Genomic DNA, 17,149 nt, shown 5'->3' on the forward strand with positions numbered 1-17,149 from the left:
GAGGTGCCAGGGATCGAACCTGGGGCCTTTAACATGCAAAGTGAACACGCTACCATTGAACTACATCCCCATATATAATACCATAATACCATGAAATTTCTTGGAGTTTTTTTTGTGTGTGTGTGGCTTCCACCTACAAAAGGCTATTAATATATATTATTATTATTATTCAGGCCTCCATGGAGTCAAAAGACTCATCGTGGGAGGTACTTCCTAAGAGCATAAAGTCTGTCAAGACTCATCGAGGGGAGGTCCTCCCCCCTAAGAAACACAAAGTCTATCATACCACTCCTTAAACTCATTGACCGTTCTCACTCTCACCACTCCATCAGGCAATGCATTCCATGGTTCAACCACCCTCCACCCAAAGAAACCACTTCTCAACCTCTTGCTCACAGTTTCCTTTCATAACTTCCAGGGATGGCCTCTTGTCATCACTCCTTCCTGCTGTTCAACCAAGCAAAAGAACTCCCAGTGTCTACCCTGTGACCACCTCTCAACAGTTTAAAAGTCTCAACCATATCACCTCTCCTTCTATCCACCAAACTCTGCAGTCCACATTCCCTCAGCTGATCTCATAACTATCTATGTACATTCCTGAAACCATCTTTGTCATCTGCCTCTTTACCCTTTCCACAGTTAATTTATCCCCTTCAAATCCTAGGGACCAAATCTGAGAACAATAGTTCAAGTGTGGTCTGATCAGAGACTTATACAACGGAATGATAGCCCTCTTATCTCTGCAGGTCAGTGTCCTTCTCATTTTTGCAGCAATCCTCTGTGTTACCTTCACCACCTTTGCAATATGTCCTCTAAACTTCAGGTTTCTATCAATCATCCCCAGATCTCTTGTCTCCCCTACCTCCTCCAGTATTACTCCTCCCATAGAGTATGCAGCATCCCATTGATGTTTCCCAAACCTCAAGACCTTACATTTTGCTGCATTAAACTGACACCCCCCATTCATTTGCCCATCTATCTAGCTTATTCAAATGCCCTTGCAGGGCTAACACATTGGCACTATTACTAATAATCCTTCCCAGCTTCGCATCATCTGCAAACAACTGAATATCCCTTTGCAATCGACTGGCAATGTCATTAATATAAAGGTTAAACAGAATAGGTCCTAGTACTGAGCCCTATGGGACCCCACTTGTAACCCTCTGCCTCCTTGAAACTGCTCCACCATACACAAATCTCTGATACCTATCGGACAGCCAATTCTGAATCCAGTTGACCAATATGACATCCAGACCCATGTGCTGCAACTCAAATATCAGCTTATCATGTGGCACCCTGTCAAATGCCTTTGCTAAATCCAAGAAACTGGCAGTATATGCCTTTCCCTCATCTAATGTTCTTGTAACTTTATTATAAAAGGCCAGCATATTGCTAAAACAAGAGCGCCCTTTCACAAATCCATATTGACTCTTACAGATAACATTACCCTTCTGCCCAATGCTGTATACGGTCCCTCACTACTTTCTCCAAGATCTTAACAACTACTGATTACACACAGACTGATCTATAATTACACACTTACAGTCTGTTACCACCCTTATGCAATGGCACTATCTTACCTTCCTTCCATTCCCTGGGCACCTTTCCCGAAGCCAGACTTTCATTGAAAAGCCAGGTCAAAGGCACTGTCAGTTCCTTAGCACATTCTCTCGAAACTCATGGTGAAATACCATCCAGTCCCAAAGCTTTACTGACATCCAGAGTACTCAGTATCTGAGTACTCTGGATGTCTGAGTACTCAGTATCTGAAACACACTCTCCTCCTGTACCTCTAAACCTCGAACCAGCCCTATTCCTCTTGCATTAAAGCTGACTCCTCTAAGAAATACTCCAATAAAGTGTTCATTGAACAATTACACTATGTTGTCTGCATCAGTTACTCTATTCCCATTTTTATCCCACAATATCATTCTTCCACAGTCATTTCTCCTCCTGCTGGCCACATAGCTAAAAAATTCCCTAGGATTTTCTTTGGATCTTAGGGCCAATCTCCCTCTCATATTCCAGTTTCGCTTTCATTACCACACTAGTTACTCTTCTGGCCTGTGTCTTATATTCTTCATGCATCCTCTCTTCATCTGTCTCCTTATATCTCTTCCATAGTCTCTTTTTCGCATGCAGTTCCTGTTTAGTATTGTTTGTCATCCACTTTACTCCAAATTGTGACCATTGCTGCTAACAAATATTCTTTCTCAAATTCCCACCCACTAATGATATTCCAGCCTTCCAATTCCTTAGACGTTAACTTCCCAAAGTTAACGTCTAAGACTATTATAATCACCTGCATTATAATTCCACATATGTTCCCGTCTCTTTGATACTCCTGCATTTCTATTCATTTTCCAAGTCAAAACCATATGGTCACTCTCTCCAACTGGTGGGAGCGATGTTATCTCAGTTTTTATCAGCCCTTCTGATGCTATAACCAAATCCAAAACTCTTGAACCTCTTGTTCCCACTGTTACATGTTGCCTAAGACATTTGTCCCTCAAGAATTCTAGAAATTCCATTCCCCTATTGCTACATGCATCTTCCTCTCTCCAATTTATACTACTGTAGTTAAAATCTCCCATAACAGTCATTCTTCTTGCACTTGCCAAACTTAGCTGTCTAAACATCTCCTGGTCCTCATCATCTGTGCTCCTGGGTCTGTAGCAACACCCCATTAAATATCCTGTCTTGCCTACCTCTACCTCACACCATATGCTCTCAAAATCATTTGTCTCACTTCCTTCCAAATCCTCCACTCTTAGAGGACATAAGTCATCACTTATCATAAGCAGTACCCCACCACCATGCTTTTCTCCTCCTATCCTGATAAAAAATGCTATACCCAGCGACTTCTATTCCCGTTGTTATATCCCCTTCTGTAAACCACGTCTCAGTGATCGCAATAATTTTTGGCCAGGTTGATGCTATCTGTGCCACCAATTCCTCTCCCTTATTCCGGATACTCCTGACATTAGTATAAAGCATATAAATGCCATTGTTTTTATATCCAGCATTATCCCTTCTAGACTCCACTGATCCCAGAGTTACCTGACATCGTCTCTCTTCTCCCAAGTATCCATTCCCGCAAGAGGCCACCCCTGCAATCATCCTTCCTGGGACACACTGACTCGTTCAGAACAGCAATCTCTCCAGTTGCCTACATCCTTCCTCATTCAAATGTAAGCGGTCTCTCGCATACAATTCCTCTCTTTCCTCAAACGCACTCCAAGCATCCACATATACCAGTCCTCTCTTGTTAAACATTCTCGCTATTATGCCATTCAATATCACCACTCTTCTGTTCGGCTCATCATTATCATACCTAGGCAACACGCACTCTATTTTTCCTCTCTCTGTCTTCTTCCGTACAGACTCAAGAAAAATCTCATTCTCACTGCCCGACTTACATTACCACTCAACTCATTTGTTCCTACCATCACAATCATCTCATCCACTCTTTCACCTCTCTTAATTGCCATAGCCACCCTTTATATTGTTCCACCTGGCAAACACTTTTCACGCTTCCTATCTTGAACACCATTGATCATTGAGTTGCCATACATTATTCCTCTTACCATTCTCTCTCTCCTATTGTTTCCATTCTCTCCTCTTCTTTCATTCCCATAGGTCTCTCTCATTCCCTCTCCTCTACTGCTGTTCTCTCTTCTAGCATTCCCATACCTCTCTCTCCTACTGTTTCCATTTTCTCCACTTCTAGCACTTCCATATCCCTCTTTCATTCCGTTCTCTCCTACTGTTTCCATCCTCTCGTCTTCTAGCATTCTCATACCTCTCTCATTCTATCTCTCCATTCTCTTCATGTTTCCATTTTCTCCTCTTTTAGCACCTCCATATCTCTCTCTCATTCCATCTCTCCTACTGTTTCCATTCTCTCGTCTGCTAGAATTCCCATACCTCTCTCTCATTCCCTCTCTTCTCCCATTTCCATTCTCTCCTCTTCTAGCACCCCACATACCTCTCACTCATTTCCTCTCTTCTGTTTCCTTTCTCTCCTCTTCTAACACTCCCAAAATTCTCTCTCCCCCCACTCTGATTCGGCTTGCATTTATCTCTTCCATTCTCCTAATCTTATCTTTCATACTTCTGCTCTCATTCACAAGACACTCCACCTCCTCTTTTAGTTTATCTATCTGCCTCTGCAAGTCAGTCACTGTTAATCTAAATTCACTCTCCCAAACAAAACCATTTCCTAAACTTTCACAGTCACTCATGCCTTCCACACTATCGACTATTATTTTCTCATTCACATATATATTTTTTTCATTCTCTCCTATCACACTACTTGTCTTCCTACATTCATTATCCGTTCCTGGAGCAACAAGGTCAGATATTGATATTTCAAAAGTACTTATATCCTCGCACTGCCTGCATTTTGCGCACATATGCTCTCTGCTCTCTTTCACAAGCCACATGTCTAATTCCTGAGACGCATACATGCCGCAAGTACTGCATGCCACAAAGTACCTTATGATATTGCTTATAATAGAGTTCTTAAATGGCGGAGGACTTGGCGATACTCTACTTGCGATTGCAGCTGAATCTGCAATCGCAAGTAGAGTATTGTAGATTCGTTAATTATTCAATTTATTAATTGAATAATTAACGATTACCTTACTGCCGAGTAGTGTAATCGTTAATTATTCAATTAATAAATTCCGTTAAATAAATAAGAAAAAAAAAGTACAAACAATTACAAGCAAAACAAGACATTTTAGTACACTAAATAAAATGATATATAATTAAATACAGTAATGAAAACTTAGCTTCGTTTTGTCTTCCACTGTTATGCATTCGATTCCGACGGTAACCAAAATATATTATATTGCGACAGCAACTAACTTCCAAAAAACAACCACTGAAGTACACTCGTATTCAGAGAAAAAATTTAGCACTCAAAAACGTAGAAAAACGGGGAAAAAACGGACTATTCACCGATTAAAATCACTTTCTTCTGTACAGCTCAAATTCACCGCCACGTGCTTTACAATAGTATTACGTTAGTATTAGTACTATACTTGACCTAAGGGGAACTAGAAACTTTTTCAAGTCACTTAAAGTCTTCAGTCAGCAGAGTAGTGATCTCACACTGGGCACTGAAAAATCATCTACTGTCTAAAGACATTTACTAATATCCATGCTTATAGTGGGATCCAGGCACTCATGATCTCAGCTGGAGAGCAGATATGCTATACTGCTCAGCCATCTAGACCAGCCCAGCTTATTTCTTAATAATTTTCATGCCTTGCCCATGATTTTTTCTGGAAAAAAAGTCTAGGTTGAATACAGGTTTATTTGTATATTCAGATACACAGAAAATAGATTCAGAGTCTCTTCCCATGGTCTATACACTACCCATTATAAGAAGCATACCTAGCACTAAAAGCAATTAAAATTTCTCCAAATGTATTATAATTATTTGGATAAAAAATTATTTGTATATTTTTAATAATTTGATGAAAAAAAGAATATTTTTTAGCAATAATTTTATGAAATTATACAACTCTTATATTCTAGATGTGGATGAGTGTTTTCAGCGAACAGATACTTGCGATCAGACACAAGTGTGCTCTAACACTATTGGATCATTTACCTGTACTGCCCTAGTGTCTACTCAGTGTCCACCAGGCTTTAAATATCATAATGCCACCAACAAATGCTTTGGTAAGTTTCTTTGACATATGAAATAATACTTCAACAGAAGTGAAATGAGACTATTAATTGAGAGTCTTCTTGACATATCCTGTGATTTAACCTCTCTACTGGCCGAGGTGGATGAAATAGTTAGACCAACTTGCACTTCCTATCCATGTTATTCAATAGGTGTTACAGAATCGTATCCAGATTTATCTGGACATATATATTTGGGGGGTTAAGGCATGTAGCTAGTAACTACTAGTATCATTATCATAATCATCATTACTACCAGTTGGGTTCAATGTATGTTAGTATCTTCTGTAGTTTTCATTATTATATGGAACAGTTTATTATTATTGCCATTATTATTATTATACAGTATCTGCATGGAGTCAGGAGACTCAATGTGGGAGACCCAAACTAAATATTTTACATTCATAACGTATCATACCTCTCCTCAAACTCATTCACCATCAGGGAACTCACAACTAATTCTGGCAATCCATTCCACTCATTCACCACTCGCTATGCAAAACATCTAGTATGCACACCCCCTTCTAACCACAGTCTTACACAATTTTTATGGATGACCCCTAGTTTTCTAACTATTTGTCACATATTTAAAAATTTTCTTTTCATCAATTTATAAAACACCTTTCTTATAGTTTCTATCATATTTCCTCTTTTCTTCTTATGAACCAAACTTTGTAACCCACACACCTTCAACTTATCCTCAGAGGGAGCATTCCACAGACTTATTACCAGCTTAGTCACTCATTTCTGAATCTCCTCTTCCACCTCCTGACCCCAAGATGCAGCTGAATTACATGCTTATAAAGAGAGATAATAACTTCCCCAATTATTTGTTAGCATGTTTTTTAATATCTAAGTAATTTTTTGAGCTATTTTACCAAATTATCATTATGCCCTCTGAAATTCAACTGTCTGTTCACAATTATACCCTGGTCCGTCCCTAGTTTCATCAATTTCCTGCATTCCAGTACCATCAATATGTAACACAGTATGCAACATTTTCAATCCAAAAGCATAATCTTACATTTTGAAACATTAAATTGATAGTTATTATCCTTTACACACAATGCCAATTTATTTAAATCATCCTGCATGATATTTACATCACCTTTATCAACTACTACCTTTCCCAGTTTTGCATCATCAACAAACAACTGAATATATCCCTTTAAGTCTTTCCCTTTATCACTGATATAAATTAAAGAGTAGTAGTGATTCTAGTACAGAACCCATAGGTACTCCGCTAGGCTCAGTAAGGAAGTTCAGGATATGAAGACTGAGTTAAATGTGTTGAATAGAGAAATTAGGACTAATATAATATAATATGGAGATTACTTTAGCTGAACTAACTAGAACAGGTTTAAGTAAAGGGAGAGTCTTTGGTTGAATGATGAAGTAATGAATAGAATGGAAGTGATTGAGAGTCAACAGAATGAAGAAGAAATGAGATGTTGTGAAAGTGAGGGAGTAAGTAAAAGAGTGTTGAAAGAAAGTAATGAAACTGGGAGAGTGATGCTGAATAGTGTAGATAATGAAGCCATGAGTGACACTTGTTTGAATCAAGTTATGAGTGGTATAATATATGATGATTCAATGATGGAGAGTGATATGCCTGAGGAGTGCTTGTCTGGCAGAACAATAGAGAGAGTGACTTTAGCAATAAAGAGAGGGCATGATGCAGAAAAGATGATAGTTATGGTGGTACAAATGACCTGAGTGGTATTATTAATCAGGTAGCAAAAGGTTTAAGAACATTGTTAAATATCGTAAAGAAGAAAAGTGTCAAAGGGAGGATAGTGTGTGTGCATTGCCTCATTTTGACAATTATGAGTTAAGTAGATGAACGATGATAATGAATGATATGATTGCAAGAATGTGCAAAAAATAGGTCTGGGATTTGTTGATGTCTGGAGTGTGTTTGAAGGCAAAAGACAGCTGTATGCAAGATGGGTTGCATCTGAACATGGAAGGTTAAGCATTTGAAGAAGTTACTGTTTTCTGAACAAGTTGAAGTAATTGGGCAGGGGAAATTAAAATTGAAAAGGTTGGGTGTAAGAGTGAAAAACTTATGCAGTGAATGTGTATTTGTTGATCCTTTTTCATGGAATAATTTGAAGAATAGAGTGGATAAAAATCAATAAAAATTCTCATGCTCATTATTTTGGCTCTCATTCTTAGTTTTACATCCATCACTGCCTTCTTTTTCCTTTCGTCTGGTATGCTTCACTTTCAGTTCTTGACTTTCACTCAACTCACCACAATCCATTAACATATCAAACTTTCAGCAGACCCTCACTCTCACTTCTCTTGTCTAACCTCTCAACAAACACATCTCCCACATTCACTCATCCATAAATGATAATAGCTATTATCTAATGATTAATATTATCAGTAACCATTGAATAAAAAGTTGTAATAAATATGGCCTAACTAGAACAGAAGTTGATGGTCCGGTTAGAACTTTTATAATATCATACTGTTGAGTGGTGGTGGTGGTGGCGGGAGGTGATGCAAAAGTTTGTTAATGTATTGGACTGTGTGTATGTGTTTTTTGTAAACTGCAAAAGAAAGAGTATCATTCAAAGTGTTCTAGAAGACATAACTATTGTTATTTGCTTTTTAAATTTTGAGTTGGATTCTGAGATGTTCTGGAAGTGCTGTAGCTATTGAGTTGGTGGCAAAATTTGTCTGAGTCAAGTGGTCAAATGTAGAACTCATCAAAATATAGTATAGTGGTGTACACATCAATATAGTAGTGTAGATGATGGCATGTGTATTTAGAGTGCTCTTCCACAATGAAGGCTTGGACTCCTTGAAGGTATGACATAAAAATATCAATAATAATAATAAATCTTGGTAAGATGAAGGATTTAAGAATGTCAGAGTAAACATCATGTTTTTAAAAATGATATCATTATTAAATTCCTGATATACCTTCAAGGGGGGGGGATGTGTACAGGAAGATATAATAGTTCAACATTATTATTATTCAGGACCTCCACAGAGTCACAAGACATTGTGGGAGACCAATCATAGACAACACAAAGTCTATCATACCACTCCTTGAACTCACTCACCAATTGTATCCTCACCACCCTCCATGCAAAGAAACTACTCCTCACCTTCTTGTTCATGACCTCCTTTCACAACTTATTGCAGTGGCTCTTCTTCAACCATATGAACAAGCTGAACTTGTCCCTTGGCTGATCAGGACTTTATACAATGGAATCACAACTCTTCTGTCTCTGCTGGTCAACATCCTTTACGGTATTTCTGCAATTCTCTAGTTTACATTCACCACCTTTGCAATGTCTTTTGAACTTCAAGTTTCCATCAGTAATTCTGCCAAGATCCTTGCCTCCCCAAATTCCTTCACTACAGTTTCTCCAACAGAGTATGCTGCCTCCCATTGATGGATCCTCCCAAATTTCCTACCCACCTTCACCTCACATTATTTGCTTTCAAAACCATTAGTGCCATTGTCCTCCAAATCTTCCACACTGAGAGGACACAGCTTATCACTTATCATAAGCAATACTCCACTACCGTGTTTGCACTTCCTATCCTGCTAAAAAGCTGTCCCCTGCTACTGTATTCCTATCAATATATCATCTTCTGCCAAACATATATCACTGATCCTAATAATCTTTGGACAGGCTGAGGCTATCAGTGCCACCAATTCATCTCCTTTATTCTGGATACTTCTGGAATCAGTATAAAGAAACATCAGTGCATTATCAGTGTTTCTAGACCTATCATTATTCCCTCCAGTCACTGGATTCTGTTTTACACTGTGTGTTCCCTCCCCCTTTCCCACGTGACTAATTCTAACCCTGATAATCCATCCTGATAATTCTAGTTTCCCTGCGCCAACATTCTCACTTGTTCTAAGAACAGCATTCTCACCAGATGCTTATGTCCTTTCTCGTTCAAATGCAAGCTGTCTCTCTCGTATGGTTCTTTTCTGTCCTCAAATGTACTCCAGGCATTCACATAATCCAAACTTCTCTTTCAACACATCCTGACTTTATACTGTTCCTTATTGTCACTCCTCTCCTCAGCTCTGCATTATCATACCTGGGTAACATACTCTCTTCCTTCTCTCTCTCTCTCTCACAGCCTTCTCCATATAACCTTAAGCATGAACCTTGGATCTCTCACCACCTCATTCACGTTGCCTCTCAAGTCATTTGTACCCACCATCACAATCATTTCATCCACTCTTTCACCTCGCTTCATTGTCATAGTCACACTATCTATCATTCCTCCAAGCAGACATTCATCTGGCATTCTATCTTGCACTCCACAGATCACTGAATCTCCATACTTCACATCTCTTACCACTCAGTTCCTTCCTTGCTTACCTGCATCCTTCACCTACTCTCTTTCTTTCTCTATTCTCCCCCCCCCACACACACCTTTCTATACTTTTCTCCCACTTACCTCCCTTCCTGTCTTCTCTTCATGTCTGGTTCCTGCAGTCTCTCCTTCCTCTCATTCTCCTCTCTGTTCCTCTTATTCTCTGCTCTCTTATCATTCCCATACCTCTTACTAATACTCTCACTACTTACTAATACTTTCGGTCTGCTAATCTCTTCTTTCATGTTTCTTATCTCATTCCTGAAATATGTTCCACTTCTTTCACTACATCTCTCTCTCTCTCTCTTTTTCTCTCTTTCTGCAAGCAACCCACTCTCGCTCGACATTCATATTCCCAATCAATACCAACACAACAACACCATCTTCCAAAACAGTACTATCTTTCAAACTTACTACACTTCTAAATTTTATATTCTTATTCACATGCTGCTCATCTTTTTCACCTTCAATTACGCTACTTGTCTCTCTTGGTTGGCATTTATTTCCTATACTGAATAACACAATTTTCCTACAAATTGTGTTATTCAGTGACTGTGTTTAGCCACTTTTACACATTGCTTTGCTTTCTTACATTTTTCTGTGTATTCTCTCAGAGGACATGCTGATTTACTTGCTAGACACTTTCAGTACTTTCTTCTTTATCATAGGAGCTTTAGCATTCTAGGTCCATCTCTAAGTTTTGGTTTTTCTATCCTACTACTTCCAATCAGTGTTTTCTTATGAATCTGCAACTAAGTTTCCATGATTTGATTCTTGTTTTTAAAGTCATTTATATTTCAAAAAAAAAATATTATGATTGCATCTACAGTTCACCTCTGAAAGCTCTCAACTTTGATTATTTTTTAAACTTCCTTTTTTTTTTAAACTTCCTTTCAATGTGAAATTCATTTTTATTTTGCACAAAACTAAATGGCGATAATTTTCTGTTTCAAGTCTCCTGTACAATCATATCTTGAACTGGCTGGTGTGTGTGTGTGTGTGTGTGCACACGCGTGTGCAGAATACTGCTATTAACAGTAACTTCGCAGTTAGATTTACCTTTTTTTATTGCATATTCTCTCAACATGAATTTATTCCCATCTTTATCCTGGTATTGATAATGACTAGTCCATGTCTGGATAGAAATACAGCAGGTTCTTACCATTATTATTTGCTCTACTCTTTCTCCAAATGTTCCCAAAATGTCTAGTATTCATTTCCTACTCAGCTGTTTAGATCACCAACAAGGACCACCTTTTCCTTTTTCTTTATTTCATCTTCTCTATTACTTTATTGACTTCTCTATGACTTGAAAAATTCCTCAACTTCCTTCTTACCACAGGCATGAATAATTTTCATTATTCATTTTCCCATTTTGATATTTGCTCACATTACTTTATTAGAAGTTGCCTACCATTTAAGATTACCCTCATATTTAGTGTTGAATATTATAGTGTTGAGTACGCCTTCCTTTTCTTGATCATCATTGCCTGAATATTACATCTTGTAGTTTTTATTTAAAAGACTATCTCACCCGCTTTTGTCTACTTTGTTTTGGAAACATTAATTATGTAAATGTAGTACCTCTGTAATTTTTCTACTATTTTCACCTCTTCTCCATTGATATTTTTTAAACTTCATGGTGCTAACCTTGAATTCTTCTAATGTGCACTTGGAGTTTGTCAAAATGTTAGGTTTTTCAAAAAGTCAATCAGGAAGGAGATAAATGCGGCTTTTTACCACTGACAGATATATTATTATTATAATTGAACAAGAGGTATGTGAGGAGCTGTCCATGTGGTTAGCCTAGTAGCTATGCACTTCTCAACCATATGCCTGTGAAAGGAGTGTCCTGGTTCAATTTCTGTTGCCGATATTTAACTATGTCAGTGTGCAGATGTATATTGAAGGGCAAAGGGATGAATAAGATAGGTGTAAAATGGATGAATGAGGGAATTAAGGAAGAAATCTGGAAGCAGAAGTCACTGTGGAGCAGTGGTGTACATAAGCACTACGACACTGCAGCACTCCTAAGGAAAAAATGAAAAAATTAAATTTTGTCTGTGTTTATAAATAATAACAATGCTTATAACATTATATGAATGCAATACAACATGTTAAAGGTTTTACAGCTTACATTTTGACATTGATTGAATAGTTAATAATTGGAATTGTTTGATTAACACTTTAGATCATGAAACAAAGGCACTGCGATCTAACGCCGATATTCGTTTGCGCTGGTCATTGCACGTTACGTAATTAGATACACTGCCACTTGGGCAGTATCATGCTTGCATGCGTTATTTCTATGAGATATGAAACGTTTATTATTGGTGCGTGTTCGTGATGAACTATTTTTTGTAAATATTATTTTATTTTGTTAAAATAACATATAATTATTTATTTATTATAGATACAAAGCTGAATTATGATGAGTGTCACCGTTGAAAATATGAAAAGAATTATATTTTTGCAATTATCGTTACAAGAAACAAATGCACTGCGATCTAATGCTGATATTCTTTTGCGCTTGTCATTGCTATTGATACGAAACTTTTATTATTGGTGTTTGTTCGTGGTGAGGATGAAATATTTTTAATAATGCAATTTTTTAATATGTAAATTTATTTATTAATAAATTCGTCACTGATTAAGAAAAAAAAAGAAGGTTTTTTTTTTTTTTGTATATGCAGCATCCCCACTTAAAATTTTTACTGGCGTCCACTGCTGTTGAGACAGCACAAAATGGCCAGAAGGTGACTTAGTTGGGTTAGTTGGTAAGGATACCAAAAGTGCAGCATGAGCAGAAATGAACAAATCAGGCAAACAAAATCCTAAGCAGTTTTTTTTTTGATATGTGGCAAGCAGAAAGAAGAATGATTGTGGCAAGATGATGTTAATAGATAAAAAGTGGCAGATTGGTAACCGATGCAGAGATCATGAGAATGACTTTCACACTGTGAAGTCATTCTCATGATTTCACAGTATGAAATCATGAGAAGCTCAAGTGTAGAGGAAATGGGAACAAGGGTATATGAGGAACTGTCCATGTGGTTAGCCTACTGGCTATGCACTTCTCAACCATATGCCTGGGAAAGGAGTGTCCAAGTTTGATTCCCATCCGACATGAGGAGCTTAAGGAACTTTCTAAGACGTAGCCAAGTTAGCCGGTCTTGGGCGTGGACAGCAGGGTTTTTCTCCCCAGTTTATCTGGTGTTTTTCCTCCCACAAGCCGGCAAACTAGCTCTCGAACACATGAGCTACAGCCATGGGATATACCAGGAGGCATAGGGCTAGTCACCTTATCCTCGGGACACATATGACTTAAAAGACCTTACGATAGCTCTGCAACAGGCCAGTAGTCTCATATATTTCTTCTATAGTATAGAAGAAGTATATGAGAAGCTAAGTAAGATTCAGTAAGGCAGTGGGACTTGGTGTGTCTTAAGAAAATGTTCCAGAGAGTTAAGGTTGCCTTTGGCTTACCTGTTTAACAAGAATCTCACAACAGCACAATTCCCAAAGGAGCAGGTAAAATTGTTCCACTTCACAAACCTGGTGATAATGCTAAGGCTACAAATCATTGGCCTATTTCTACATCTGAAGTTGTAGTTAAGGTGTTGGCGAGGTTGGTGAGAGCAATGATGCAGAATTGTGTTGATTATAGCAGTATTTTCTGTGATTTTCAGCATGGGTTTGTTAAAAGGAAGTCGTATTTTACCAACTTACTTATTATTATTATCATTATTATTATTATTATTATTATTATTCAGGCCTCCATGGAGTCAAAAGACTCATCGTGGGAGGTCCTTTCTAAGAAACAAAAGTCTATCAAGACTCATCAAGGGAGGTCCCTCCTAGAAAACACAAAGTCTATCATACCACTCCTTAAATGCATTGACTGTTCTCGCTCTCACCACTCCATCAGGCAATGCATTCCATGTTTCAACTACCCTCCATGCAAAGAAACCTCGTCTCACCCTCTTTCTCACAGTTTCCTTTTGTAACTTCCAGGGATGGCTCCTTGTCATAACTTCTTCCCGCTGTTCAACCAAGCGAAAGAACTCCCCAGTGTCAACCCTGTAACCACCTCTCAACATTTTTAAAAGTCTCAATCATATCACTCCCTCCTTCTTCTGTCCACCAAATTCTGCAGTCCACACTCCCTCAGCCGATCCTCATAACTAACATTGTACAGTCCCAACATCATCTTTGTTATCTGCCTTTGTATGTACTATAATAATCTGACAGATGTATCGGACAAAAAAGATGAATTGTATAGTCGTATACTTATATTTTGCAAAAGCTTTTGATAAATATCCACATAACAAGTGGGCAACTAAATTGAGGCATATAGATTACATGCTAGATTAGTGAGTTGGATAGGTATCAGCAAAAGTTGTGTATGGAGATGCAGTATCCCAAAAGAAGAAAGTCACCATGGTTATGACACATGGATCGGTTTTATAGCCATTGTTGTTTAACTTGTATATTAATGATATTGAGATTATTTAACTGGAGATATACTGTTTGCAGAGAATGATGAGGAATCAAGCAGATGTTGTGGCCTTACAGGAGGATTTGAATAGATTGTATGAGTGGGCAAGTGAGTAAACTGTCATTTCAGTTTACTCACTTGCCTTCCCTTTAGCAATGAGATGCAAAATACTGTATACACTCGGTGGGGAAATTTTGAAGGATGTTGAGGAGACAAGAGATCTGGGAATGGTGGCAGAGAAGGACCTTAAGTTCAGGGAGTCACATTGCACAAATTGTGAAGTCATATCAGGTTATGACTGTTATAACAGTGACCAAATCTGGACTTCTGAAAACCCGGTGCCGAGATTATTTCACCGGGTTTTCAGAAGGATGAATAGCTGTTGGAAAGGGTCCAAAGGCGACTGACTAAGGTAGTTTCTGACCTCTGGAATGTTGAGTATGAGGAAAGATTGAGAAGATGTAATTTGCAGAGTCTGGTGGACAGGAAGAAGAGGGAGGGAGATATGATAGAGACCTATAAGTTGATAAGGGGTTGTTATAAGATCAATGGTGGAAACATTCTACAGAGAATAGTGGGAGATCATGGGAGAACCAGAGGTCATCCCTGGAAACTGTATAAAGAGGGTGTGAGTAGGGGAGTGACCTCAAACTCCTTGCAGACATCATACCGTGTCTGCAAGGAGTTTGAGTTGTTTAAGACACGGTATGATGAGATGTGTGTATGATAAAAGGACCTCCCAGATGAGTCTTTGACTCCATGAGGTCTTGGGGTTATAATAATAATAATAATAATAATAACAATATTAGAACAATAACCTCAGGTTAAGAGGTTAATGTTCCATTGTTGTATAAGGCTTTATACAATGGAACAATAGTATACAGTATTGCCTTTTGTGGATTATTGTGCACAGATTTAGTACTCTTGTTCTCACGGTGATGAAAAATATTAGAAAGGGTCTAGAGAAGATGGATGTAGGTGGTAACTGGTCTTTGGAATGTAAAATATTATTATTATTATTATTATTATTATTAGTCAGGCCTCCATGGAGTCAAAAGACTCATTGTGGGAGGTTCTTTCTAAGAAACAGAAGTCTATCAAGATTCATCGAGGGAGGTCCCTCTTAGGAAACACATAGTCTATCATACCACTCCTTAAACGCACTGACTGTTCTCGTTCTCACCACTCTATCAGGCATTGCATTCCATGGTTCAACCATCCTCCATGCAAAGAAACCACTCCTCACCTTCTTTCTCACAGTTTCCTTTCGTAACTTCCAGGGATGGCCCCTTGTGATGACTCCTTCCCGCTGTTCAACCAAGTGAAAGAACTCTCCAGTGACCACCTCTCAACCGTGTAACCACCTCTCAAGAGTTTAAAAGTCTCAATCATATCACCTCTCCTCCTCCTTCCATACTCCCTCAGCCTATCCTCATAACTAACATTGTACAGTTCTGACACCATTTTTGTTATCCATCTTTGTACCCTTTCCACAGTTAATTTATCCCCTTCAAATCTTGGGGACCAGATCTGAAAACAATAGTCTAAGTGTGGTCTGATCAAAGTCTTATACAACGGAATGATAACCCTTTTATCTCTGCAGGTCAGTGTCCTCCTCATAATAGCAGCAATCCTCTGTGTTACCTTCGCCACCCTTGCAATATGTCCCCTAAATTTCAGGTTTCTATCAATCATCAACCCCAGATCTCTTGTCTCCCCTACTTCCTCCAGTTTAAATCCTCCTATAGCGTATGCAGCGTCTCATCGATGTATCCCAAACCTCAAGACCTTACATTTTGCTGCATTAAACTGACACCCCATTCATTTTCCCATCTATCTAGCATATTCAAATCCTCTTACAGGCTACCACATCTGCACTATTACTAATAACCCTTGACAGCTTCATATCAATTGCAAACAACTGAATATCCCCTGGCAATCCACAAACAATATCATTGATATAAAGGTTAAACAATATAGGTCCCAGTACTGAGCCCTGTGGAACCCCACTTGTAACCTTCTACCTCTTTGATATTGCTCCACCATACACAACTCTCTGATATCTATCCTGAATCCAGTTGACCAATCTGACATACAGTCCCATGTGCTGCCACTTGAATATCAGCTTATCATGTGGCATCCTGTCAAATGCCTTTGCTAAGTCCAGGAAAATGGCAGTATATGCCTTTCCCTCATCTAATGCTCTTGTTACTTTATTATAAAAGGCTAGCATATTGCTAAAACAAGAGCGTCCCTTTTCAAATCCATGTTGACTCTCACAGATAATATTACCCTCATCTGCCCAATGCTGTATACGGTCCCTCGTTACACCCCCCAAGATGCCACTAGTCACTGATGACACACAAACTGGCCTATAATTAGACACTTCCAGTCTGCTACTGCCCCTATGCAATGGCACCATCCTATCCTCCTTCCATTCCATGGGCACCTTTCCTGCAGCAGACTTTCATTGAAATGCCAGGTCAAAGGCACTGCTAGTTCCCTAGCACATTCTCTCAAAACTTGTGGTGAAATACCATCCAGTCCCATAGCTTTGAAGATAGATTGAGGAATGCATATCGTTGTATAGGC

General features: G+C 38.5%; 1 protein-coding gene across 10 annotated transcripts in view; it reads left to right on the forward strand.

The window, feature by feature from the left end:
* LOC150108392 (uncharacterized) overlaps positions 1-17,149 on the forward strand; it is a 628,716-nt gene that overhangs the window by 124,877 nt on the left and 486,690 nt on the right. For all 10 annotated transcript variants that reach the window (XM_090415800.1, XM_090415806.1, XM_090415807.1 and 7 more), the window contains one exon: positions 5,548-5,694. In XM_090415800.1, coding sequence (XP_090271926.1) covers positions 5,548-5,694 — 147 coding nt within the window. The remainder of the gene's footprint in view (positions 1-5,547; positions 5,695-17,149) is intronic.

This window comes from Typopeltis vanoorti, chromosome 3 (assembly GCF_054136105.1).
Source record: "Typopeltis vanoorti isolate ZY-2024b chromosome 3, IOZ_Tvanoo_1.0, whole genome shotgun sequence".
Classification (NCBI taxonomy): domain Eukaryota; kingdom Metazoa; phylum Arthropoda; class Arachnida; order Uropygi; family Thelyphonidae; genus Typopeltis; species Typopeltis vanoorti.